General features: G+C 29.7%; 1 protein-coding gene across 1 annotated transcript; it reads left to right on the top strand.

Moving 5' to 3' along the window:
• The first annotated feature begins 1,496 nt into the window (after positions 1-1,496).
• LOC129227040 (mitochondrial tRNA methylthiotransferase CDK5RAP1-like) lies at positions 1,497-26,771 on the top strand. Its single transcript, XM_054861676.1, has 12 exons — positions 1,497-1,954; positions 5,001-5,104; positions 6,781-6,910; positions 8,601-8,729; positions 10,319-10,400; positions 10,491-10,611; positions 12,386-12,628; positions 15,738-15,891; positions 17,802-17,932; positions 21,644-21,793; positions 23,716-23,856; positions 26,653-26,771. Exons 1-12 carry the CDS (start codon positions 1,720-1,722, stop codon positions 26,752-26,754), a joined length of 1,722 nt encoding a protein of 573 aa, XP_054717651.1. The 5' UTR covers positions 1,497-1,719; the 3' UTR covers positions 26,755-26,771.

Raw genomic sequence — 26,771 nt, 5'->3', positions numbered from 1 at the left:
ATTAATGAAAACGGCACACAAAAAAGTAAAGCATGGACTTATGCATCACAGTAGACAGACAAAATCATGGGAGTGGGGGACACTAAAAATGTTGCTAAAAAAAAAAAAAATCCTGCCCCCCCAGGAACTCAGTCCTAAATCCGCCTATGGTTTTGAAGGGTTTCAAACAGTTTGATTTGTGTGATTAAAATAAAGAACAACTATTCATTACCTCATGAGAAAAAAACTTCCATTGCTCGAACTATCAATAACTCGAACCATTTAGCCCGTCTCTTGGGACTTCGAGTTATTGACGGTACTTTAATATTAGGCGATCTAATTGTAAACAAATTTAGATATTCGACAATCGGTAAACAAACTCATTAATTAAAGTTATAGTATAGTATCATAGTACAGCTATTGGTATTACATGCAGGAGAAAGCACTCGGAGATTAAATTTAAATTTTGTTATCTTTCAATTTTTTTTATGCCTATCAATCTTGCTACAGAAGCAAGTTGATTAAACAAAAAAAAAAGTGATGAACAAATATGTAATAAAATATATTAAATATCAAACCTGAAAATTAGGTAGCAACTGTAATAAGTGTGTGTGAACTGAAAAGCTACAACAGGAGAATTGATTGAATATGACACCAAAACTCCCTGTCATAGCCATTCTGTGTGAACACAGTGCAGAAAAGCTTCCATCTTTGAAAAAATAGCTTCAACTTAAGAATAGGAATTACAATTCACAACGTACTTGCAATCCAGTAGATTTGTGATTCTTGAAAGCAGACTTTGTATCAACTTTATTTCTGTTTAGGAGGTATTCATAAATGCTTATCATTGAAATCGCGGTAATGATCGACAAACGAAAACTCGTTTTTTTTTTCTTATTTCTGTATTTAAAGGATCAGGAAAATCAGATCCGTTGATCGACAATTTTTGAGAATAGCAAAGCCTATTATACTCATTTCATGCATTAAAATACGCAAAAGACATGATTCTACTTAGAACTGAAAGAAAACAAAATTGCCTGAACACTGTAAACATCAATCGTTAGTATCGCCAACCATATACTAAAGGATCGGTAAGGTCACAGCCATTGAAAGATAATTTTTAACAATAACTAAGTTTGTCTTTCTTATTTAATGCATTGAAATACGCAGAAGACATTATTCTGCTTTTTAAAGAAGCACAATAAAATCGCTTTCGCTATGAACACCTATCTCTAGCAATGGAGATTGGCGCTTAACCGGAAATAAGACTCGCTACTTCCGGTCTACGTCAGTGGTTTGTTTGTTTATTTAGGATATTTGGTGAATAATTAAACAAACACTGTCCAAAAGCTGGTGTTTTTTCCAAAATCTCAATCGTTGAAATGTTCCCAAGCACACTATCTGTGGTGCGACAAAAAGAAGGTATGGATCTATCACAGTCAGTTTATAAACAACTAAACTTGCTTATGATTTTAGTTTAGTGACACAACTTCCGTTTCCGGTACTACAATGTGATGTTTGTTTTGTTTACATATTTTGTGATTTTGTATATTCGTGCTTTGTGTGACTGAAACGCTGAAATTAGTTTTGTTGAAGCTTAAATATTGTATCTCTTTATCTAGTGTTGAAGCTTAATTATTCGTTGAACAATTTCTAATTGCGTTTGCTTCATTTTTAAACAAAGTATGTTTCTGTGAATACTCATATTTTAGATCACAAGTTTCTGTATCTTTGAAAGTTATGTTCCGATCCAAGAACGTCGCTCATTTTACTTTTTCTAAAATGAAGTACTTTCGATTTCTGCACAAAAGTTTTCCTAATTACAATACTGTCGATGAAAAAATTGCATTTAAAGAAAGACTTGCAAACGGCCCATCGTTTGCTGAATTCGTTAATAAAGAACCGGTTAATCAAAATGAAGTGTACGAGCATCCGCCCTATTTGCCGAAGATTTCTTCAGAGAGCACTAGGAAAGGTAAGATTTTCAACGTCTTTCTTATGTAACAGTATAGAGTTATAAAAGCAAATTCACATCACTACCAAGGCAACAAATACTAATAATATAAAAGTGACGACCAACAACAGGTTCTGGATCCCTAATTTCAGTTCCATTTATAACTTAAAGAAATGTTATTAAATGCAGTATTTAGGTGCAGAAAAAGTTTAATTTTTCAATGGTTTTTGCAGCGTTAGAAATTACCCATCGTCCACTGGTCCCAGACCAGTGTAACCTGCCTCGGACCACCATAAAAAAAATAATCAGTGGTTCATGGGACCACAAACTGCTGGCTATTTTTGATCACACTGTGCTAGAAAAAATCCAAAAGCATTGTTATTACCATTTTGAATTCGATTCGCAGTACAGTAATTTTGCAGTTAAGTGTTTTATCAATGAGCTAAAACTTAATAAATGTAATATCATAAAGCGTAAGTAATTTTTTAGTACAAACATATTTAGTGTTTAATTTAAAGCGGATCAGTGGTGGTGTTTGAGGACCAGTATACATTCACCTTGACTGGTCAAAGGGACCAGTAGGATTTTTTGCTAATCTCTAACGCTAGTTTTTGCATTTATGTTTTACATGATGTTTTAACGAACATTCTTTTTTAAATGATAGATTAAAGAACAATAAAGTGATGATTAAAAATATGCACTTTATTTTTAAGCTTTTGCAATTTCTTTTTCTTATTCATGTTTTTAATATAATACATTCTCTAACTACAATTTTTACACTATATTTTGAACACTTTCTTTCGCACACATGCATAAATGTCGAAAATTTTGGTCACTATTATGACCAAAAAAAATCCTTATGCATACAAATTGAAATTTTTAATGAACAATTCAGCTTCTAGGTAATTAGATTATAATCAGCTGTATAACTAAGTTAATCTTATATCTTTAAACGAGCAATTCTTGTGGGTATATATGTATTTCTTATCTCGGAAACGGCTCTAACGATTTGGATGAAATTTTGGATTTAATTGTAGTTTTGCATTCTAAGTTCATCTACATCAGTGTTTTTTCTGTAAAAACGCGATTTTAAAAAAAAAAATTAGTTTTTTAATATAAAGTCAAATTGAGTAAACTTGAACAAATTGAGTCAAATTGAGCCTTGAAGTAAACTGTGAGTTGATGCATCAGACAGATGATTTGCAACCATAACAATGAAAATTTGTCTCTTCTCGATTTAAAATTTTATACTTGCTTAGGGTTGCCAGGCTTGGCTGATATTGGCCACTTTGGCTAATTTCAAACACACTTGGCTGAAAAGAAATTCAAAAGCATTATGTAAGTCGATGTAAGGCTTTTTTTCTTTTTTAAGTGAAACTATTGCTTGACCATCCTATTTTATTTTATTTATTTATTTTCTTTTTACACTTTGAATAGTTTAACATGTTTTTTAAATCACGCATCTAAATTTTATTTCGAAGAAGTGTATGTCTTGAGATTGTTTATGTTTTGTTAAGACAGTTGTTATCATTTGTTGGAATGGTTTGTGGCTCATCAGTTTTGATGGATATCATGCTGTATGTAGCATTTTCTGGCGTAAAAACTAAAAGTACTTATTCAAAAAGAAAATCTCGATTGGGATAAAATCGTGAAACGCATCATAGTATGAAAGGAAGTATTCGGTCAAAAAACCATTTTACCATAGCAAAACTGAGGTCAAAATATTTAAATTACTCACAAGAAAATTTTGTAGTGGAAACAAACGTAACAGATAGTTTAAAGCAAGATGTTGATTTAATTACATTCAGAATCTTCTTTGTTTGGTACTTTAGTGTTATAAGAAGGTCGAGTTCATAATATTTCGTTAACGTGAAGCTTTTCAAGTATATTTGGAAAAGTATTGAACCCTAAAAAAACACAATTTGACAAAAAATAATTCTTTTAAAGCCGAGCGAGGCTCGGTCGTCCAGGTACTATATATTTATACTTGAATGTTCACCATTGAATAAATATTCAACATAAGACATAACTTTGACACATTTTGTTCTGTTTTTGATATTTTCTCGCAAAATGCAGTTGCTCTAAAAATTTAGTTTTGTACCCAAGGGTTTTGGACAGGACAGTAAAAACCATGGTTTTTACCATAGTGTCCAAAACCTTGCCAACCCTGTGTTTCAGTCAATCTGATTGCACCATTCGCTGGCGTATGTGTGTAATCCATTTGCAGGAATGAGCAATCCTTTTTCAGATTTCACGAAAACTATTGTGGTTTTGAGCTATATTTTTTAAGCTATCAAATATGCTAGTAAGGTTTTTCACCTACAGTATACTCCCGATTATCCGTGTGTGGATTATCCAGTTTGCGGATTATCCGTGCATCATTTCAGAATCAAACTTTTCTAAAGCTTCGATGATGTTATCAATAATATCGATAACATTATTGAGAAAATTAAAGAAATCGAAGGTTTTGAATCAGTTGACGCTGTTAAATGTCGAAGAGTGGTTTAAAAGCGACGAATGTGAATCAGGATTTCAATGTCTAACTGACGAAAATATCATTGAACTTGTTACTGAATCAAACGCAAGTTCTGATACCGAAAACGAAGATGAAGAACACGAAGAAAATACAATTTCACATTCTACTGCTCTACAATCTGTAGAACATTTATTGGATTGCATGAGTGAAAGAAGTTACGATTACGGAGAAATAATTGCAGTAAGAAAAATTCGTATGGACATAAGCAACAATTTAAACAAACAAAGAAAACCGATTTTTTTTAAGCAATACATTTCGAAGAAAAGTTCCTGGTTTGTGTGAGTATATACATAGTTTTTTCTAATTTCCCCTTTAATAGTTACCCTGCATATTCCTTAAATGATTTTTTCGGATTATCCGTGTTTTTCGATTATCCATGCTACGCCGCCCGGTGATTACCACGGATAATCGGGAGTATACTGTATTTTGCTGATTATCTGCGGTTACCATGCCAAATTATTCCGCGGATAATCCAGAGTTGTTGTGTTCAAGTTTATGCTCTTAAATTTCGTAATTATTTCTTATTTGCAGTCTATATTGAAACCTATGGATGTCAAATGAATGTCAATGATACTGAAATTATTCTTGCTATTATGGAAAAATCTGGCTTCATAATCTCAAAAGATATTCATGATGTAAGTATAATGAATTAACTGTGGTAAAACCTCTTTAAGACTTTTTATTTCAGTAACTATCTTCACAAGCATTTGGAAAAAAAATTTACCAGATTTCTCCCTCTAGTCCCCAAAGCAGAATACTTGACGATGTTCTGCAATATAAAATCATTTGACCAAAATTGTTCTGCAAGTTCTTCAAGCATTGTATAGACAAGCAACCAACGTGACCTTTTCCACAAATTGGGAGCCCTAAATCTAAATAATTTCATATAAGTTAATTTTTTTTTTTTTCAGTTTTTAAAATTTCACTATGAATTGCTGTAGAACCTAAACCGATGGAGATTCTCTAAAAATATTTATGTGCTTTCTAAAAAGCATAGAGAGAGCAAAGATACAAAATTTTATAAAAATCTGAACCTAGGTGTCAAACCACCTTTACTTGGTTAATAAATAATGATGTTAATGAATAGTTAAGTTACTAAAATAGTAAATAAATTACTAAAATAATAGATAAAATGAGTTGACTGTAGCAAATAATAAAACACTTCAAAACTTTCTAAATAATTGAAATATTTTCAGGATGCAAATGGATTGAAATCTCAAACAAGACACGCAATTTTTGGCAATGGATGTGTTTCAATGTTGGCATGTTTCTAAAACATGCGTTTATGGAGGAAATTGTAGTAGATGAAGATTGATTGGGGGAAAAAAAATCAAAAATGCTAGAAAAATGAGAATCTTTTCAGATTTAGAATATGTAATTTCTGCAAAAACTGCTGATTTTCTGCAAATATCTTCCAACTCAAGATAGAATTTTGCACAAGTTTCTGCAGATGACTTATTGAATTCAACATTTTTTGCAAGCTTTCCGCCAAATTGCAGTAATTTCCGAAAATTTTAGATTTTCTTCTAACTTAAAGAAATCTACAGATTTTCTGCAGAAATTTTGCAGAAATCTGAAGAATTTCTGCAGAAAATTTGTCTGAGTTTTCCTCTCACATTTGAACAGAATTGTTCTGCAGCTCAAGCATCTGTTCTTCAATGTACGTCGTAAATTTAGCAGTATTCTGCTTTGAGGCCTCTTGTGAACTTATGCTAGTTTTTCCTTCATTAGCTATTTCATAGTTCACTCTCAAAGTGACCGTTTCGCTGCCTTCAAATATTTTATTTCTTATTTATATTGTTTATAGCTTTTTAATGATAAGTTTTGTTGCAAGAACTATACATTATTAGTTTTTTTCAAAGAACTTATAACAAACTTAGGCATTTAAAGATTGCTCTCTGTTAAGTTTATTTTGATTGCAAATTTATACTTTTGTACATTTTTCAAGAAACTGAGTAGGTATTTTCTAATTTGACTCAGGTGTAGTATACCCCCCTCACCCTCAGCAATATCTGAATTTTTTTGATAATAAGTTGCTTTTACTTAAAAGTAAAAAAAGTTGTCATATAAACTTTTACCTGTGAAGGACTTTGAAAATTTGTTTTTAATGCTTATAATTCAGATGTAAGAATTAAGATTTATTACCTTCCCTGAATTCTGTTCTGCAAGCTAAAAATTCAAAATTATTGAGAAAGTGCATGATGAAATTCAAGTGATCTGTGTCAATGAATGTTGTTTCTGTGCATTTGTGTGGGGTGTGTGTGTGTGTGAAAAAGACATAACATTTAATGTTAAATAATTATGATTTCAGACTGATGTGATATTTATTATGACTTGTGCTATTCGAGAAGGAGCGGAACAAAAAATATGGAAGAGATTACATTATTTAAGAAGCTTAAAGAAACCAAAATCCAGAAGATCCTTAAAAATTGGAGTTCTTGGTAACAACTTTTTTTTTGTAATGTTCTCTTTTGTTTTCAGTAGAAATATGTATGCTATCAAAAAATATCAATTGTAATCTCTTTTTTGAAATATGACTATGACTATTGTTCTAAAAAACTTTGCAATTCATTGTTCTTCTAATTATATTAAAATTCACATTTATACCAGGTGTCCCAAAATAACTGCATAAACTCAGCACAGCTACATTCCTTGTGGGGAGCACATAAAAACTGCTCAAAGAATGAACTGTACAATCCATAGTTTACAAGAAAAATACGAAAAACAAAGCATGACGTCATTGCCGGTGCAAGAAAAAAACACTTTATTGAACATATCAACAGCAGTATATATACATTAGGTATACGTTTTAAACATTATTGTCTGAAAAGATATGCAAATACTGTTGTTGAACTAAATACGTCCAATAAAGTTTTTTCCTTGAAAAGGCATTGTTTTTGTAATTTTCTCGTAAACTATGGATCATACAAAAACGCTTCTTTGATGCAGTTTTTACGTACTCCCAACGAGGAATGTAGCTGTGCAGAGTTTATGAGGTCGTTTTCAGACACTCTGTATATGATTAGGATACGGGGTAGCACGCATGGATGGTTTACTGTTTTACATTAAAAAAAATAATAATTTTAAAATATTTAAAAATATTGACATATACTGTCCGTATGTGCTCCCAAACATAAAATATGCATTGAAGGCAAAGATTTTGTTGCCTCATGTCATGTTTATACTTGCACATGCCTGGAATTAAAGAATAAACGCTCTGAAAATTTAACAGTGACATTTTTGTTAGTTCCAACTTATAAAAAGGTGTTATCACATAAGATCAAGCAGTGCTTTTCTGGGGAGGTCATTGACCTCATAAAATTTTTCTTACTCAGCAAAATTTGTCTGCGGATACCGCAAAGCTGGAGATAGCATTGAAATACTCAGTTTCTTAAAAACTATTTCTAATGCCACTTCTCATTTAATGTAGGTATGTGTAGTGTGTTTGTTTGTGTTTTATCATTCGGTAAAATCTAAAAGTTTCATTCGGTAAATTGAAAATTTCTCCTCTCCCAAAAATTCAAGTTTGGGGTTCACTTGGATAAGTCTACCTTATATTCTTGTTTATTTCCAGGAGAAAAAAATTACAGTCAGGTAAAAATGCTTGATTTCAAATACAGCTTACAATAGAAGAGTAAACATTTACTATTAAGTAAACCACTAAAATCATTTTGCTAATAAATGCATTCTTTTACATGATAGTGCACGCTGTCACTCATGGGTGATATTGCTGGTTAGTTTTGAAAGGAGTACAGCTTATAAATGAGGACTAAAAAAACTGATTTTTAATTAATTTACTGTGAAAGTAATAGCTATTACTTATTAAGTGTTTCTTTTGAAGTAACTTTTTATATTATTTTATTTCTTATATACCTTCTTTAAGAAGTTGTTATAATTCTTTTGAAGTAACTTAGTAACAATTTAGGTACACAATTTTCAAGATACAAACATTTTTAGTTTTTACTACAATGTCAAATGTGAACTTCATAAAATGTTTAGTTTTTTCATCCTAAAAATGCTTTCCTTACATATATCACTGTTCAAAATTTTCTGTACTGAAACTATGATTTCATTTAAAGCAACTCTGCCGGCTAAATATCTTACTGAAACAATTCAATATTTTTTTTACAGGTTGCATGGCTGAAAGACTAAAGCATAAGTTATTGGAAAAAGAAAAAATTGTTGACATAATAGCTGGCCCTGATAGCTACAAAGATTTACCAAACTTGATATCACTTGCAGATGACGGGGAGAAAGCTAGTAAGTCTTTGTTTTCATACCATAAACCAGAAGAGGGGAAGTAAGTAGGGTTTGGATACTTATAAAAATATTTTATTGAGGTCCCACAAAAAAATAAAACCATAGTACGCCTCACAATTTGTTTAACATAAACTTTAACTCACAAAAGTATTAAATAAAATAGATAGACATACTTGCATTCAAAAATCAGCAGAATTACATTTTCTGTCTTGAAATTTTGCAAGAGAAGTTAATATAAAAATAAAACTCATATTAATATTTTTTAAAAGTGTGTGTGCGAAAGCATATCTTTTTCTAGAAAAATCCTGGAAAGGCTTGAGAATTTTTAAGAAAAAAAAATAACCATCCTGATTTTATCATTTAGTATGTAAAACTTATATCTTGGCCATTAAAATATTCTGGTGTCCTGATAGTTAAAGCATAAGTTAATTAATTAACCTTGTCTTTAGTGACTCCTGTTCAAGGTTCGCTGATATATCGGATACATAGCAGTTGATATATATCTGATATTTATTTTGAAAATATGATATTTTGATATTTTTGTTATTTATTTTTCAAACTACTATGTAAGCAAAATAAAAATTATATGTATTATTCATATGAATACTAATCATCTATTATTAAAAATAACCAAAATAATATACTGCATTTGTATTATATATTGATCTTTTTTTATATAATGTATTTGACATTAATTATTTTATATTCATAAAAATATTAGTAACTTAACAATGTTAATAATATAGATTAAAAATGCCCAGTTAAAAATTAAAAGTTGGTCAGAAAAAAGGAAAAATGTCTTATGACTGTGCACAAACCAAGGAGTATTTTTATTTTTGAATTATATATATATTTTAAATAAACTATAAAAAGCTAATATATTGCTAGCAAAAGAAAAATGAGTAATGCAGCTGATGCTTAAGTAACTCAATGAAAATTAATTAACATTTTAAGTAAAGTAATAATTCTAAATTACATATAAACATTATATATTACAATAAAAAATTATATTAATATAACATATGGTTTTAAATCACTTCTCTTGATGAAATTTTACATGATATTTTATATTTATGTATATAATATTGTGATTTTTACACGGCACATGCATATATGTAATCAGTTTAACAGAACATATTAATATCATAGTCAATATCCAATGCTTGTATTAATTGTGCTATATTTTATTTTTAAAACATTAAATTATCACATTTCATAAGTGCTTCTAAATATTCAAATGTAAATACCATTTTAAGTATGTACTTTTTTTACATAAAATGTGTATTTATGTTCAAATAATGGAAGAAACATTAGTTTTAAGTTTACCATAAACTTAATGTAAGAAAATAAATAAAAGTGATTTGAGGGTACAGTTACTATTTAGAGAGGTTAGTTTGCTAATTGAAAATATCCAATATATATCAAATGTTGGATATTTATCAAAATATCAGATATTTTCGTGATATTTTCAAACTCTGCTCCTGTTTATTGGCTCTAATCCAGATTAATCATCAGTTAATGTAGCAAATAATTATGTATCTGTAAAATGAATTGTTTGACTATTTTTTTTAAATCTATATTATTTTCAGTTAATGTTATGCTGTCCATCGATGAGACTTATGCTGATATTATGCCAGTGAGAATTGACAAGGACTCAAAATCAGCTTTTGTGTAGGTTGCTTTAAAAATTATTATTGATTATTTGATGTGCTTTGCAATGAATAATTGATATAAAGGATGTTCCCTTTTCAATATTTTTAGATCAATAATGAGAGGCTGTGATAATATGTGTACATATTGCATTGTCCCATTTACGAGGGGCAGAGAACGTAGTAGGCCAGTATCTTCAATTTTAGATGAAGTAAAATACTTATCCGACCAAGTGAGTGAAATTATTTTTTGAAACTCTAAAATATTTGAAGACTGTTTTTAAACTTCTTACCATGTAATACCTCTTTTTTTGACATTTTTATGATTCAAATTATGGTTTTTAGAAAGAAAATGTTGATCTATTTGCTTCAATATGTCAGTGATTCCCAAAGTGGAGTCCGCCGAACAATGAGAAGGGTTCCGCCATAAGTTAACTATTATGCATTATTTTACATATTACCGCAGCGATATTAGAAATAAAAGGAAAAATACCATGGATTTAAAGTCACATCAGAGTGTAGTAGTAGTTGTCATTGTGTTTTATAATAGTCATGACAGTGTAACAAAGAAAATGCCATTTGGTTTAAAGCAAGTTTTTCATAAAGCTTCAAAAGTAGTTTGTTTTTTTTTAAAAGTCTATTCAACATCATTGATGGAAATATATGTAGGTAACACAAATTACTACTTTTCTGCACAGAGGTACGCTGGCTGTCCAACTTCAATTTTTTGGGAGATTGTATAAACTCCAGATGAACTGAATGTCTTTTAATTAGATCAAAAGACATCAATATCTTCAACCTATTAAGAAAAGATTTGTGAAGACATGGACAGTCAACACTAATTTCTTTATCTCCACACTGAAATATGGTGACTTTTCACTAGAAACGTTTTCGAGAGGTAGTATGAACAGATGGTTTTTCAACTGGAGCAAAAGGCATTTATATCTTTAACAGTTTTCAAGATTTTGCATTCTGTTATCTCTGTCGCCTCACTCCTTTCAAAGGATTAGTGGCAAAACTTTATCAGCACTTCTTCTGCCGGAATACATATATATATATATATATATATATACCAATTTTCACGTGAATCCTTGAATTTTTTCTTTTGATACAGCTTTCACGCTAAATGCAGAAATTGTTTGTTTGGGCCACAACTGGGGAGATCGATGCCAAAAACTAGTTGCATGAAATGAAAATGTGTACTAACTTTTGTTCCATCCCATACGTTAAATTTGCCGTTTGAGCGCTCACAAAAGTCGCATACAGACAGCCAGACAGACAGTTTCTAAAAATAGTCAAACAATGTAGCATACATTAAAAGGTGCAAATCTTTCAATATACATTATCTGTGTATTAGAAATGACTATGATCATGAATGATTTATATTTTTAATCCTTATGATTTAACTTCAAACATTTTGTCTTCTAGTTATAAACAGTAACGGGGTTGCAAGTTGCTTGAAGTAAAAGTGAAGCACTAAGGGTTACTTTGCCTAAAAATTTTGGGAACTGCTGTAACATGTTACATAGTTACTGTATTGAGTATATAGTTTTAGTTGTAACTGAGTACAAAATTTATTATAGTTCTGTGGTGTGGGAAAAATGGGATAAAATAATGTTAAAATACTGAAATTGAAATTCTCAACTATGTATATCAAAAGTATTGCTTTCCATGAATATTTTTTCTTTTATATAAACAAAGAAATGCAATTTCCAGATTATCTGTAAAATAAACTAAAGGTTAAGAATTAAGCTAGTACTTTTTAAAAGCTTTCATTTTCAAACAAAAAGGAAATATTGCTGATTATTGCTCCATTTTTCATTTTAAAATCATGTTAATTGAATTTGTCAGTTTTAAATTGTCATCACTTTAATCTACTTACTGCTTTTTAAATTTTTATGATGGTTTGAATTAATTACCATTCAGTTAAAATTGCTCTAATTACAGTTATGAGATAAGAGTTGAATTATACATTATAAAATTAAAATTATTATTTTTTATATGCAGGGTATTAAAGAAGTCACCCTTTTGGGACAGAATGTCAACAGTTACAGAGATATTTCTGAATCTGCTCAGTTATATTCTTCTGATGTTAGAGCTAAGATTGAGCTTAGCACTGGATTTCAAACAGTATATAAGGACCGTTTCGGAGGGTTGCGATTTGCTGATTTATTGGATAAAGTATCGGACATCAATCCTGAAATGAGAATTCGATTTACATCTCCTCATCCCAAAGATTTTCCTGATGAGGTAACTTTTTTTTTTCATTAATGATAAAAGTCTTTAATAAATATCATGCATGTAAATTAAAAGAAGTTCGTCTAGAACTAAATGAGTCTACTTTTCTAATGTTAGCATTAACTTTCTATTGCTAACCAATCTTTTCCTTGATTGTTTTATGCTTTATACTTTTCTTAAATGTTACTTTTTAAAAGTTAAGCATTTTTTGAAAACAAAATATGACTTAAGGAAGAAGAAAGTCAATAAGTTAACTCTTCAGTGAATGTTTTTTATTTTCTCATAAAAAGGATTCATGTGATTCCAATAACTGCATAAGTAAAAGGGGAATATTTTTAAAAAATCATAAGTAAATTTTAGTCCATATTTTAAGAAAAAATTAAAGGGGAACAAATAGTTTTAAGATATGCCAAATGGCTATAACATGTAAATAGAACTGTTGTAAAGAAAAACCTTTTTATTGTTGAAAAAAATATGCAGGAATAGCTTTCAATATGGCTTTTGTCAATATGTTGTCTTTATTGCAGATTTTAGGGCAAGCAATGTCTTTAATTTGCAGTTTGTTGAACTTCTAGACTAAAATTAACTGTATAGTTTATCATTTAAGTTTTTTAGCCAGCTACTATAACAGATTTTTTTTGATACAAAATGTGAAAAGTTGTGTCAAATATCTATGCAATGCTGACATACTAGTCCACAAAAATATTTATACTTTTTAACCGACTTCAAAAAGGAGGCGGTTATCAGTTCATACCGTATGTATGTGTTTTTTTTTGTTTGTCCACTCATAGCGTCTCACCTAGTGAACCGATTTTGACGATTCTTTTTTTAATGGATAGAGGATGGCTCAACTTAGGTCCCATTACTTTGTTTGACCATATTTGTTCTTTAGATAAAAAGTTATGGGCAAAAAACAGTAAATTTCCCTATTAAATGATTAAAATCATATTGTAGCGAAGTTCGCTCTTTTCATCCGTGGATAACGGTGGCTCAGTGGTAGAATTCTCGTCTCCCACACGAGCAACCCGGGTTCAAATCCCGACTAGGACAAAGTGAATTTTACTAAAATTTCGTTTCTACTGTTTCCCGTATTTTCTCGAATGTTGTATTAATTTCTGCATCTTTTCAAGTCTGGAAAGCTCCAGCACTTTTTCAAGTTGTATATAAGGAGATGTAACGTTCATTCGTGGTTCTGAATAAAGATCTCGAGTTGAGACTAACGAGTATTCGCTTCATTTGGCTTTCACATTGTCTTCGCTATCTTCATCTACGCGACAATATGAAACTCATTGTTATAAAAGCTTGGTGCCATATAACTGTAACATTAATAGTAATTGTAATGATAATTTTGAATAAAGGCTTTTCTAAAGCAATACAGTGATATAGAGCCGCACTTCTTACTAGGTAACTTCTTACTTTTACTGAAATATCTACATTTACACTAAAAAGAATGAAATAAAAAAATTTTGAAAAAAAAAAAAAAAATAGAACCGACTTCAAAATTGCTCTAAAAAGTGAAAAATAATTTTATTCTTTAAACACCATCGATAATACTTTTAAACATAATTTTTGAAGTTGGCGCAAAAACAAAAAGTAAAATCCATTGTAACCATGCTTCGTTCATATTTTTATCAAAAAATCATCCAAACTTAGGAACGAAACATTTATATCGTTACTCAAATATGCTGTCATCAATGCGTAATGCATGTGGTAGTGAAGAAACTGGACGTGGTTAAATTTATACTTGTAGTTGAGTTATGGCTGTGAATGATTTTATCGATCGTTTTTGCGCCAACTTCAAAAATTATGTTTAAAAGTATTATCGATGGTGTTTAAAGAATAAAATTATTTTTCACTTTTTAGAGCAATTTTGAAGTCGGTTCTATTTTTTTTTTTTTTCAAAATTTTTTTATATTTGCAAAGGTTAAAAATAAAATCAAGTATCAGGAAAAATAAATTTATTTTTGACAGCTGAGTAATATGAAAACAATGGTAAATTCATTCTAACCCACTCTTAAGCATCGCGCTTCAATAATTTCCAACACTCTTTCTTTTGTTTGCAGGCATAATTGAATTTTTAAAATTTTTTCATTAGAAAAATTAACAGGAACAAAAAATATTTATACAACAGAATTGCAACAAAAATTCCTCCAAACAAAAATAAATTCCCAGTTTGAGTAATTCAAATAAAGTAAGGATGTTTTCAAAACAATACTTTACAAAAAAAAAAAAAAAAAATAATAATAATAATAATAATAATCATCATAATCAGCTGTCAAAAATAAAATTATTTTTTTCTGATACTTGATTTTATTTTTAACCTTTGCAAATAAAAGCATAAATATTTTTGTTGACTAGTATGTCAGGCACTGCGACTTATTTTGATTCATTAAAACCAATAGTGCACTCAAGGGGAGAGTGCAGGGGGTCCGAACCCCTCCTATCGCCCTTGAATTTTTTCGATTGACCATAATCCTATGTTTGTAGTACGTAAATCAATTTCAAACAAGGGTAACAATAATTTCAGATTTAACAATAAAAAAATGAAATTTATTTTCTCTCTTTATTCCCCTGCAAAATCGAACTGTATGTGAACATAAATTGATCTATAATGATGATTTTACTTCGCTGTTTTTATTTTTAATTATGAGAAATGTAAATACATCCATTATTGTGCTTTCTAATGTTTTAGTTAATTATTTGTTATTTATGCATTTATTTTATTTACTAATGCCAAGTAATTATTCAATAATTTCTTTTAAATGTTTTTTGTTCCCAACAATCTATAAAATCAAAAGAGTGTTTGGATGCGTGTTGGAGTATGATATTAGAATGGTGGAAATTCAATTGTCTTTAAAAAAAATTCCTGTGTGCGCCAGTGGTTGAAACTGAATCTAACTTGCATGTTTGGGCCCTCATAAACATACTTCTTGTACTGGAGTTCTGACATCTATCATCATGACTGAGCTCAAGGAAATAATTAGTAAATAAAGCTAGTATTCCCCTTTACATTTGTACCAAAAGTTTTTAAAGATTGTCTGTGTTATGCATATAGATTTTTTTCTGTCATTTTCAAATTTTATGTTGAAAATTAATGTATTTGATTTATTAATATTTTTAGGTTCTGCATGTAATAAACAGTAAGCCTAATATTTGCAAATTACTACATTTGCCAGCTCAAAGTGGAAATTCAGAAGTTTTAAAGCTTATGAGAAGAGGTTATACCAGAGAAGCATATTTAGACCTTGTTGAACATATAAGAAGTGTTATACCAGGTATGCATTTCATATATCTTGAAAATGATTTTACTGCTAAAAAATATGATTAATGCTGTCAAGTATGGTTCAAAATTTATTCGCAAGGAATTTTAAAAAGAAAAGAATATGACGATTTTATTGTTTCTAAACTTTTTTTTTTTTTTTGCATTATCACTATGTTGTTTCCACCAGTATTTTCTTCTTTTTTTTAAATCACTAACAGTATTTGCTTTGTATATAAAATTCTTCTCTTTCTCCAATTTTTCATTTTGCATTGGCATTTTCAATTCTTCAAAAAAAGGTTCCTCTGAAACATGTGGATGCAATATTGTACTATTTTTTACTGTAATAACTTATATTTTATTTTTTGTTTTTTTACATAAAGAAAAAATGTTTTTACTTCTTGTGCACTGTGTAGCTCTCTCATTTTTATGAGTTTTCTGGTTCCCATTTTTTTTCTATGAGGATACTTGCTCTCTCTGTATCCACATCAATGCTTATGACAACGTGATTCAAGATATAGGTGTTTAAAATATGATTCGACCTTCTTCAATCTGTTGAACATCTGTAGGATTAATTTAATATAAGGTTACACTCCAGCTTGTGAAAATAAAAAGGAGAGGTGATCCCATCTCTATTGATGGACTCAACCAGAAATGTTTTAACATTGAAGTTCCAAAAATAAGATTTTAGTCAATATTCAATGAATTTCAGAGGGCCCTTAACTGGAATGCTTCAGAATTAAAGTTCTAAAAGCAAAATTGCAGGCCATATTTGATAACATAAGAAAATGGAGGAGGTTTAGAATTGTTCCCAAAATTTTTAGAAGTTGAAGTTCTGAAGACGGAATTTATTTATCTTCGGTGATGTTAGGGAGAGTCAAGGATGAGAGGCCTTGCTCATTTTTCAAAATTGAAATCTAAAATACCTGAGTTTGTACAATCATTAGTAATGTTCTAGAGAAAATAATGAGGTTCAGCCACTTTCTTCTCTTTTAGATTTTCGAAATGAAATCCCAAAAACCAAATTTTAAACAATCTTCAATGCTGTTTCTGGGAGAGGGTTTGAGAACTCTCATTTGAAACTTTGCCAAAATTGAAGTTCTGAAAACACAATTTTGCCTCTCTCTTGTAGAATTTCTAGATGCACCCTTGAATTTCAGCATCACTGTGTGAAAATCTTGTTGTAATGTGTTGCGTGAGTGTTCTCATTAAATGCTGTACCTAAAATTAACACCAGTACCAGAAACAGCACAATGAAGAAGATGCTGTGATGTACATCACAGCTTCTTAAGAACGTCTGCAGACTATTTCTCAGTTTGGGGCGAAAAACCCTAAAAACTTTAAAGTAAAAATAGTTAATTTCAGCAACTGAAGATTTGCACTGTATTTTCTGGGTTGTAGTCTTCAGATAGCATGTACTTATATTTTTACGCTTTGCACCTTATTTTGAAGCATTTACCAGTGCCCATTTAGATTTTACAATCAATATTATGTCAGTTTATCTTGCAGACTATTTTTTGGATTTTCAATTTGCATCGCAGACTCGCAGGAAAAAAGTTCTGCTGCATGGAAGTTAATCGTAAATGCCTTTGTGAGAAGACTGGTGGTGCAAATAGAGCATGAGTTATGACAAGTGTAATAATTTAAAATACTCATTACAAATTTAAATTAATAATAATTTTAGCAGCAAATTTATTTTTAACTGGATTTCTAAACATGATTTTAGGAGTTTGAAAATATTTCAGCAAATTATTATTACAGGTAAAAGTCCTGTAATTTTTCATTGCCTTGCAATCTGAAGGTTTTAAAAGCGATATTTTAACTGTATTTAATAGCAGTATTTTATAAAACTGAGCTAATTTAATGCTACCATTGTTTTTAACTACAACTTTTTTTTTTTTTTTTTTTTTTTTGAAATCTGTATAGGTGTTGCATTTACATCTGATTTCATTTGTGGATTTTGTGAAGAAACAGAAGATCAACATAGAGATACTCTATCTTTAATTGAAAAAGTGAAATATGAATATGCTTTTATTTTTCCTTACAGTATGAGAGAGGTAAATTGAATATTGAAGTTATTAACTAATCAAAATAATGTTGATTAATCTGTAACAAAATAAGCAACCTATTGTAGACCTTAACTGGATTCTATTCATTTATGTTTTTAATGTAAATCAATTTGTTAGTACATACAAAGGTTTTGTCATTATCTTTTTTTCATTATATTATTTTAATATTTTAAAATTGACAAGTTCAAAAGGGACAAATGATTGTTGTAAATTTGCAAAGCATAGTAACATTTATAAAACACACTATCCAGTCACTCCTTGACATAGTGATAATCAATCTAGCCATGCATCCCCAGAAATATAAACAACTGTTAATGCTGTATTATAAGCATAATTGATCTCATTTTTAACCTTAATTATATTAGTTTATGTAACTTAAATTAATATAAATAATACAGTTTCTTTACTGAAGATCTATGATGTAACATGTATGCAAATGCAGTGTTTCCAAGATTAATTAAAATTTTGTTTTACAATGTGAAAAATCTTTGGACATAGGCTTGTAGTAGTGAGCCTGATACTCTGGTTTTATGCCAAAAAATAAGTAAAAAACTGTAAAACAAGTACTTTTGAACTTCTCCACTCTAGCCTCTGCAAACAATGTTAATTGTAATTATAATGCTTCCTTCTCCTCCAAATAAAAGTATAACGGCTATGAAACTATTGAGAACTAAAAAAGAATGAGTGATCCCATTTCGAAAAAGTGGAGGAAGATAGGGGAAAACTGATCACATTTGGATTCAGGAGCGTTTTGCAAAAGAATTGCCAAGAATGGTGTCAGAAGCATTTTGAATGTTTTTTTTTTTTTTTTTTTTTTTTGCGTCATTATGTAATAATGCTATCACAATGAAAAATTATGAATTCAATTTGAAAAGATCCCTGAGTTGAAAATTTGCAGCTTAAAGTAATTCACTATATTGCTTTTATTTCCCCCTTAACGATTAAAATATATTTAAAATGCTTTTTGAAAGGGTATTCTTATTTCAAGGTATTCTGGATCACATACCATTCTTTGTGTTGTATGTCAGTTGTTCATTGATTTTCAAATGTTCGACCCAAAAGTACGTAAAAATTAATGTCTTTAAACGTTGGATTTATGCATTACTTTTAGGAATATCTATCAATTATGTGTTGGTAAAATTTTTAGCTGTTTTTTTTTTTTTTTTTTGTAGTTTTTCAAAAATATTTTTATTTGTGGCTGCTGAAAGAGGTAAAACAAACAAATCCAGTCACCTATACTCTGCTTTTAAGCTTAGTGAATGACATTTATTTTTCTCTGTTTGTTTTACCTCAAAGGAAGGAAATTGAATGTTCTACCTCTTTTGCTAAGTTCCTAAATCACTGCAAGATAGCGTGGCATATTCAAGCAATAGAACTGCAAATACAAAGTGTTGATGTTCCTGTTTCAATGCATAAGCATTTGTTTAATGATTGAAAATGATTTACATGACAAATAATTACAGTTATCACTTTTTTTAGCATTTCAAAAAATTAAGCACAGTAAACTCCCAATTATCTGTGAAATAGGGTAACTGAAAATAATCCAAGTAATAGATAAAAATGATACTAATAGCTAAAAAATATAAATAACGCTCATTTAAACTAGAGCTAAAAATTGCTACATTGCATCTACTAACGTTAAATGTAAAAAATACATGTAAAGGGTAAAAACAAACAATAACACAATCATAAGATTAAAAAACATTAAATACAGTTAAAAAAATTTAAAAAATGTGAAAAGACCTGCAGATAATCCAACTGTCGATAATCAAGAGTTTACTGTATCTAATGTTTTTAAAATAACTTTCAGCTTTATTTCTGTTTACATTGTTTTTCACTGGTAAATGAAAAGGAAACAACTATGTGTGCCACTTTAAAATGTTTTAAATCTTTCTTGCAAAATAAAATGAAACTGCAATTTATTGAAATCTCATTTTTTGTACTTCTGGCTGAGATTTAAATTTTAACTAAATCTGGTTGAAAAGCAGGTGACACATTTGGAATTACCAAATGTGAGACATTAATTTGAAGAGGACGAAACAGTATTCAAAAGGTGAGCTGCGGGAAACAATATTAAAACTGTTTTTACAGATAAAAGTAAAGCATGCTGTAAAATAATTTGATTTTTTTACAAAATTGAAATAGACATAAAAATAACATTTATCTAATTATAATGAAGGAAAAATTGAATAGATTATGTCATCTTTAAAATTTTCTCCTTTAGGTGCCTGAGTGATAGTCACGCATTGCTCGCACCTAGAACTCTGCCCTAGTACTTCATGATTTAAAAATGATTAGAGTCTCAAAAATCTGAGTTTTGAAATTTGGAGGTTATGTTTAAATTGAGGTGCTTTATTTAAATTTTAAGTTGATTTTTTAGTAATTAAAACAAGTATTTTCAATAAAATTTGAAAATACAAATGTTTCTCCTCTGTAATATTTATTTAATCGTACAGTAATAAAAAGGTATTTGTAGGTTGGTATCAACAATGCACCCTACACAGCCAAAATTTTTCATCAACTACAAGATATGGATTAAAATATCCTTTGGGGATAATAGCTTGATACGTAAAATGACTTAAAAATTAACATTGATTTACCACAAAGAAAGCATAAACATCCTTTCGGAATATTCAGTTGCAATCAAAAAAAGAGATGCTCAACTTGATTTTATGTATATAAAACTTAAACCTTCCAGAACAAACCATTATTGTGTTATGTGAAATACACACACACTCACATAGATACAGAAGTTACAACAAAATTCAACTAAATGGAACTGGGCACAACCAAAATGAATTTTTTGGTTGTCTACAAATTTACAAACATAAGTATGACAAGTAGGTTGGTTCAAAAAAAAATTTTTTCAGCTAGAGCCCAGGGCACCCCTATTTTTTTTACACTTACTAATAGTATTATGCTGTAAAAGTTTTAGCTTCTTACTCAAAATGTAAGAGGGTGCTCTATGACACCTTCATTTAACATTAGAAGTAGCAAAGAGAATGCCAAAAATTTAGGATCATTTAATTTTCTCAGCTGTTTTCCTAAAAATAATTATTTTATTGCAATGTATATATATATAATATTAGTGTATATTATAATATGTAGCATTGTTTTTTCAGTTCAACGTATTTTTTAACCCCCCTCCCCATACGTTTGAAGTTTGGGGGAGGGGGTTGAGTACCCTCTTTCAGTTGAAATAGGAATCTAAAATTCTTCCAGTATATTACTATCCACAAGTGTAAAAATATTGAAGGGTGTCCTGGTATATGGGAGAAACTATTTTTTACATGTATTTTTGAACCACCGTAATGAACAGGCATCGGGGAAATAATAAAATTATGTTTGGGAGTAATTAAAAGGGAAATTTATGTTGGAATTTGAGTGACATATTTTGCTTCTCATTAACTTTGCAAAAAGTAAAACAATTTGCTTGCAAAGGAGTATGTTCCAAACATACTTATAGTACAACAACAAACAAAAACCTCTATTTTCCTAATTAAATTCATAATCATGTAAGATGTGAGTTCCTTGCAAGTGCCTCTTTTTGTGTCATATTTTCCTTCAATTTGTACTAATTCCATATTCATATATTGATAATTTTTTTTGAAGATGCTGTTTATTGGATGTCATATGATTATTTTTGCTTTTTTCATCTTTCCTAGTATAAACATAAATATGAAATAATTGTTATTTCAGAAAACAAAAGCTTATCACAGATTAAATGATAATGTTCCTGATGAAATTAAGAAAAGGAGAGCTGATGAAACATATGACTTGTTCAGAAAGTGTGCCTTGGAACTGCATAGGAAAGAAATCGGAAAACATCATTTGATTCAAGTCTTAGGAGTATGTCTGATTACAATCTTTATATTCACTAATTTATTTTAGTTTTTCATATTACTTCTTGCACATAACGTATATTATAGTGCACACCCTCGTTGTAGACGGCGGTTACGTTCCACAAAATGTAGCATAAATCAAAATTGGGTATACAAAGGCGTTAGAGTAGTGTTAAAATAGGGGTTAGGTTCCACAAATTTAAAAAAAAAAAAAAACCTTCATTCTAGTGACAGATAAATATACCTGTATAATAAGTTTAATGTGCAATTAATTCGATACATTTGTGCATAAGGAAAACATGAGTAAACTTAATGTTTATAAAAAAATATTTGCTTATGGTATTCTTTTGGCAGTCATTATTTTTTTCTGCAATTTATTGTGGAGGTTTAACGCATCTCTGTTCACTCGCATCACTTCCATGACGGGATCTTCTTTCACTAACAAATCAGAAAGATTGTTTGCCATTGTCAAGGAATGGCTCAACATTTTCAATGTGAAATTTTTTGATTGTGTGTCATCAATGTCAGTATCTTCGTTAGTTTGGTCCTCCTTTGTGACTTTGGAAAGCTTTTTCCAGCTCTGAATTGTGTGAGTTTATTAACTTTACATCCCGAAAGAAAGAGCTCTGAAACTAAACCAATCGCAAAAAATGTCTCCAATGGCCCAAGCATGCCAAAATGAAGTTCATTGCATGCTGTCTTTAATCTCAGGAGTTCTCATTTTGAAAGAAGGGACAATTTTCTCTGTTTACGATTCCACTTCCATGTAAAACAAAATGAAGAAGCCGTGTATGATCAAACCTGCATAAAATTAGAGTCTTAATGTACTTATTACACATTGTTTGGCAAAAAAATAATTGATATAAATTTAAATCTTAACCATTGATAGAAAAGAATAAAAATAATATCAATATAAAACCTAACCATTGAGTGTGTAAATATTATTGATTTAAATTTTTTTAAGAAATCCATTACAACCAAAACCAGTATATTTCAAAATGTTAATTTTTGAAGTTAAATACATGCAATTTAAGTGCTATGAGGAAAATATCTAATTTGCTTTGCAATAAATATTTTAAATATGGTGTATGATCATCTCTGCCAGACCTCAGATTTTGATTTCATTGACGTTGTTTTGTGAATGTGTATTACACTGTTGCCAAACTATCTTTTACAGCTCATAGTGATTTCAAAATTGTATTTTGGTCTGTTGAAAGTTTGTTTACTGGTCAACAGGAACAGCTCTCCCTACGGATCAATTATCCCCTCAACTGTCCTATATAATATCTTCTATTTTCAAGTTTTGTTATACTGATTCATAATGAGAGTTCACTTAGGTACATACAGTCCAACTCGCTTACAAGGGACCATTCATTAATTACGTAAGGATGTTTTTGGCGATTTTCGACCCCCCCCCCCCCTCCCCTTTCCCCATTCTTACATAAGATTCAGTTTCATTTTTCAAAATAATAAAATAACGAATCTTACATCACTGGAATCGTTAAGATATTTTTAAAAACCTTTTTGTGTAATGAAAAATTTTCTACAAAGTTAGAATCTAGGCTGAATGTTTTTTTTTTTGACATTTTTTTTTTTTTTTTTTTTTTGTTTATGATGCGATACTAATTAAAAATTAAACATACCACACCAAGTGCGTTTCACTTATTATATTTTACACCATTATTTGTAAAACAAATAAAAACAGCTCATTCTAATACATTTTTTACCTTCCAAACGCAAATGAAATATGATCCCTGCCAAACCACATGACCGCGCGATTTCTAATATAACATATGGACTTCGAAAATCTTATGTAAGAATTTGTTTGATACCTCCCAGTAAGTCAAAGCATTTGATCCAGCATTTTTTCACGCCACTTATCTACTTAAGAATTATTTAATACAAATATTTTACTTTTTATTCTTGCAGCCCAGCAAACGCTCAGAATTGGACTGGTCCGGACGGAATGATTGGAACACTAAAGTTATTTATCAACAAAATGAAACACCAGATAGTTTCAATTCATCCAATTACAAATTACCTTCTCCTGGAGATTATATAGTCACAGAGGTTTGTATTTTTAAAAACACTAATTCGTTGTTATTGATTTTTTAAGACTTATTTTTATCGATGTTTTAATGTAGAATAGTTTTTGTGAGCCAGATTTTCTTGATCTTCAATTATGATTATGTTGTGTTCTTCTTCTTTATGTATGTATGCATCAGGGCCTGAACTGGGAATTATCAGTTGTTAGTCAGTAAATTAGCCAAATTTCTAACATCTTAGTGAAATATTAATTCACCAAATTTTAATTTATATGTTTTTATAGTAATATATAAATATATTTTTCTACGTAGTTCAAATTTTTCTAATTTGTATCTTTTGTGTTAGTAAATGTCAATGGTTAATTTAAACTTGTTTCATACTTTGGCTCAACCAAGACACTTTTGTGAGGTCCACTAAAAATTTTATTTATTTCCTCTAACATATATATGCTCTAAAAAAGCAATATTTTAACTAGTACAGTATGAGAACTTCTGCTGCCAGTGATGTTAAAGAGATTAAAATCCATTCACCAAACCAATATTTAGTAACCAATAATGAAGCCGATCCTTACTCAACCTATTCCCTTCCGAAAATGTTCCTGTCATTGGCAAGAAATTTGTGTTAGCTCTAAAATTCTTTATCCGTGAAAAGCTCGCGTTATACCTAGCCATTTCACGTAAGTCGAATTGCACTGTAGCGCGAATCAACAGTACACTTTTGCAGCGTCAAAATTCCCCCTGGCAGTGACTTTTAGTTCTTTTTGTAGAAATCTTATAATCTACTGTGTACAACTATGAAATTTTGGTGATGTTTCTTAAAATAATTGACTTACTAGTGGGATCTAAACAAACACCTCACGTTACTTTTTAACCACACTGTAAATGTTGTAGTTGTTGTTTTAAATACTGCTAAAACATTAAGCTAACCTACACTCAATTTCAAGATATAACTAAAGAATATTTTTAAATATTTCACTCAAATAAAACTGAAAGAGTTAATAATTTTGAATGAAATCTAAATTCTTGTAATTAGTAATATAACATTACTTAAAAAATCTTCTTTCATAATTTAGTGCTTAAACTTAGAAATAGATGAGAACCATCAAGAAAAATGAGAGAGCATTACTAACCCCCTCTTAAAATCACTATGTATTTCTGTGCATGTACTCGAAGCATTTTGTTGTTTTATTTTAATTATTTTTTTCCCGTGTAGTATTCATTGTAGTATATATTGTTTTTTCCCATGTAAGAGAAATTCAAGTAGTTTGGTTCACATTAATTTGATTTTAACTAGTACTGCGTGACATGAACTTTCATTTTTTTCATGATTGTTTATAAAAAGTGCATAATTTGAAAAGAGAATGAATACATATTGAGAAATACTGGTTTAAAATACAAGTTCAGATGCATACAAACTTTTACTTTCATACAAAAGATATAGATGGCAGCACCAGGCAAAAATAAATACATGAAATGTGATAGAATAGGGGATATAAATTTGAGTTGGTGCTTTGAAATGTATCATACAAAAGCAAATTTTATTAAATAACGTTTATTTACAAATTAAACCTATTTTCAGATATTTGTTCAAGGTTTAGATAAGTTTTTAATTTAGTCTGAGTAAACTTTTATGGTTAAAAATCAAATGGTTTCCTATGTGGAACTTTTTATTATAGTTTCAAACGTGCTTTTTTCCACAATTTCTTATTAAAAATTGATTTTTATTTCATTCAAATAGTTCCTTTGTTACGGAAGAAAACATTTTTAAGTATGTAATACAGTAAAAATCACTAAAATACACATCTTCCAAGTATTTTTTAAAAAATCATGCAAAGCCCCAAAACCCCCAGTCTGGAGGGAGATACGCGGTCAAACTAGCTCACAGCTGAAAGTGTTAATACTTAAAGAAAAGTAAATTATAATACGTTAGATGAGTAGATTTTGTGAAATTATTAATGTTTTTTTTTAATTATTAAACCAATCTAATACACTTATCCCCCCCCCCCTTTTTTTAAATGCATGTTTTCTGGATTTGTGGCAATTTTTATCCCTGAGGTTTTAATCATGATATTGATTGCCAACCATGAGAGCTAAACTAGGCCGGGAGAGTGAAAAAATAGTTTTCTCATTGGTTTTGGACTTGTATTGTGCAGACATAAATATATTTTACTTCTTGGAAAGTAACAAAAAATTAGTGCTATCTGGCAAAAATCAGTGTATTCTTTTTTTTCTTTCAATTAATTTATAAAAAATATTTTATTGCAAAATTTCAACATGTTAATTCATTTACTGACATTTTGTTTTCATATACAGTTGGCTCTCTGTTTAAAGACTTTCAAGGGACCACAAAAAATCGTCCTTAAATAGAATACTTTTAACACTATAGTGGACCATCTGGGCTCATGAAGAGCCGTCGTTAAATAGAGAAAGTCATTAAACAGAGCTTTGTTAAACAGAGAGCCAACTGTATTGTTAAATCTTGTTACAGCAAACAAGGGGCTGAAATTTTGTTGTTAGGGAATTTTGTTCTAATGAAATTGAAATAATGTAACAGCAATTGAAACAGGACTGAACAATGAACATTTATTTCGTTGACTAGGTTAAAAAAACACACATATATAATCAACCTTGTAAACAATACGGCGTGATTAAAATAAACTAGTTTTTTAGAGTATGAAAACTGGAATCAGCATTGGCAGTCAACATGTTGACTGCCAATGCTGGCTTACATCATAAAATGAATTTTATGATGTAAGCCAAGAAATTTAAACTTTTGTTGTTTCTATATTAATCTATTTATGTTGATTTAATCTCATTTTAGATTACTGGTTGCTCATCACAAGTTCTAAAGGGAAAAGCATTGTATCACACAACTTTACAGGAATATGAAATGTATAGAAACTCTCATGTAGTCAATAAATAATTAATTTTAAAATGTCA

This window comes from Uloborus diversus, chromosome 7 (assembly GCF_026930045.1).
Source record: "Uloborus diversus isolate 005 chromosome 7, Udiv.v.3.1, whole genome shotgun sequence".
Taxonomy (NCBI): Eukaryota; Metazoa; Arthropoda; class Arachnida; order Araneae; family Uloboridae; genus Uloborus; species Uloborus diversus.
This window is presented reverse-complemented; position numbering and strand designations above follow the sequence as displayed.

Coding starts and splice junctions, on each gene's coding strand:
- LOC129227040 (XM_054861676.1), top strand. CDS start 1,720: ATGTTCCGATCCAAGAACGTCGCTCATTTTACTTTTTCTAAAATGAAG. Junction 12,629..15,737: donor CCAAAGATTTTCCTGATGAG/GTAACTTTTTTT, acceptor TAATATTTTTAG/GTTCTGCATGTAATAAACAG. Junction 17,933..21,643: donor TTCCTTACAGTATGAGAGAG/GTAAATTGAATA, acceptor TTGTTATTTCAG/AAAACAAAAGCTTATCACAG.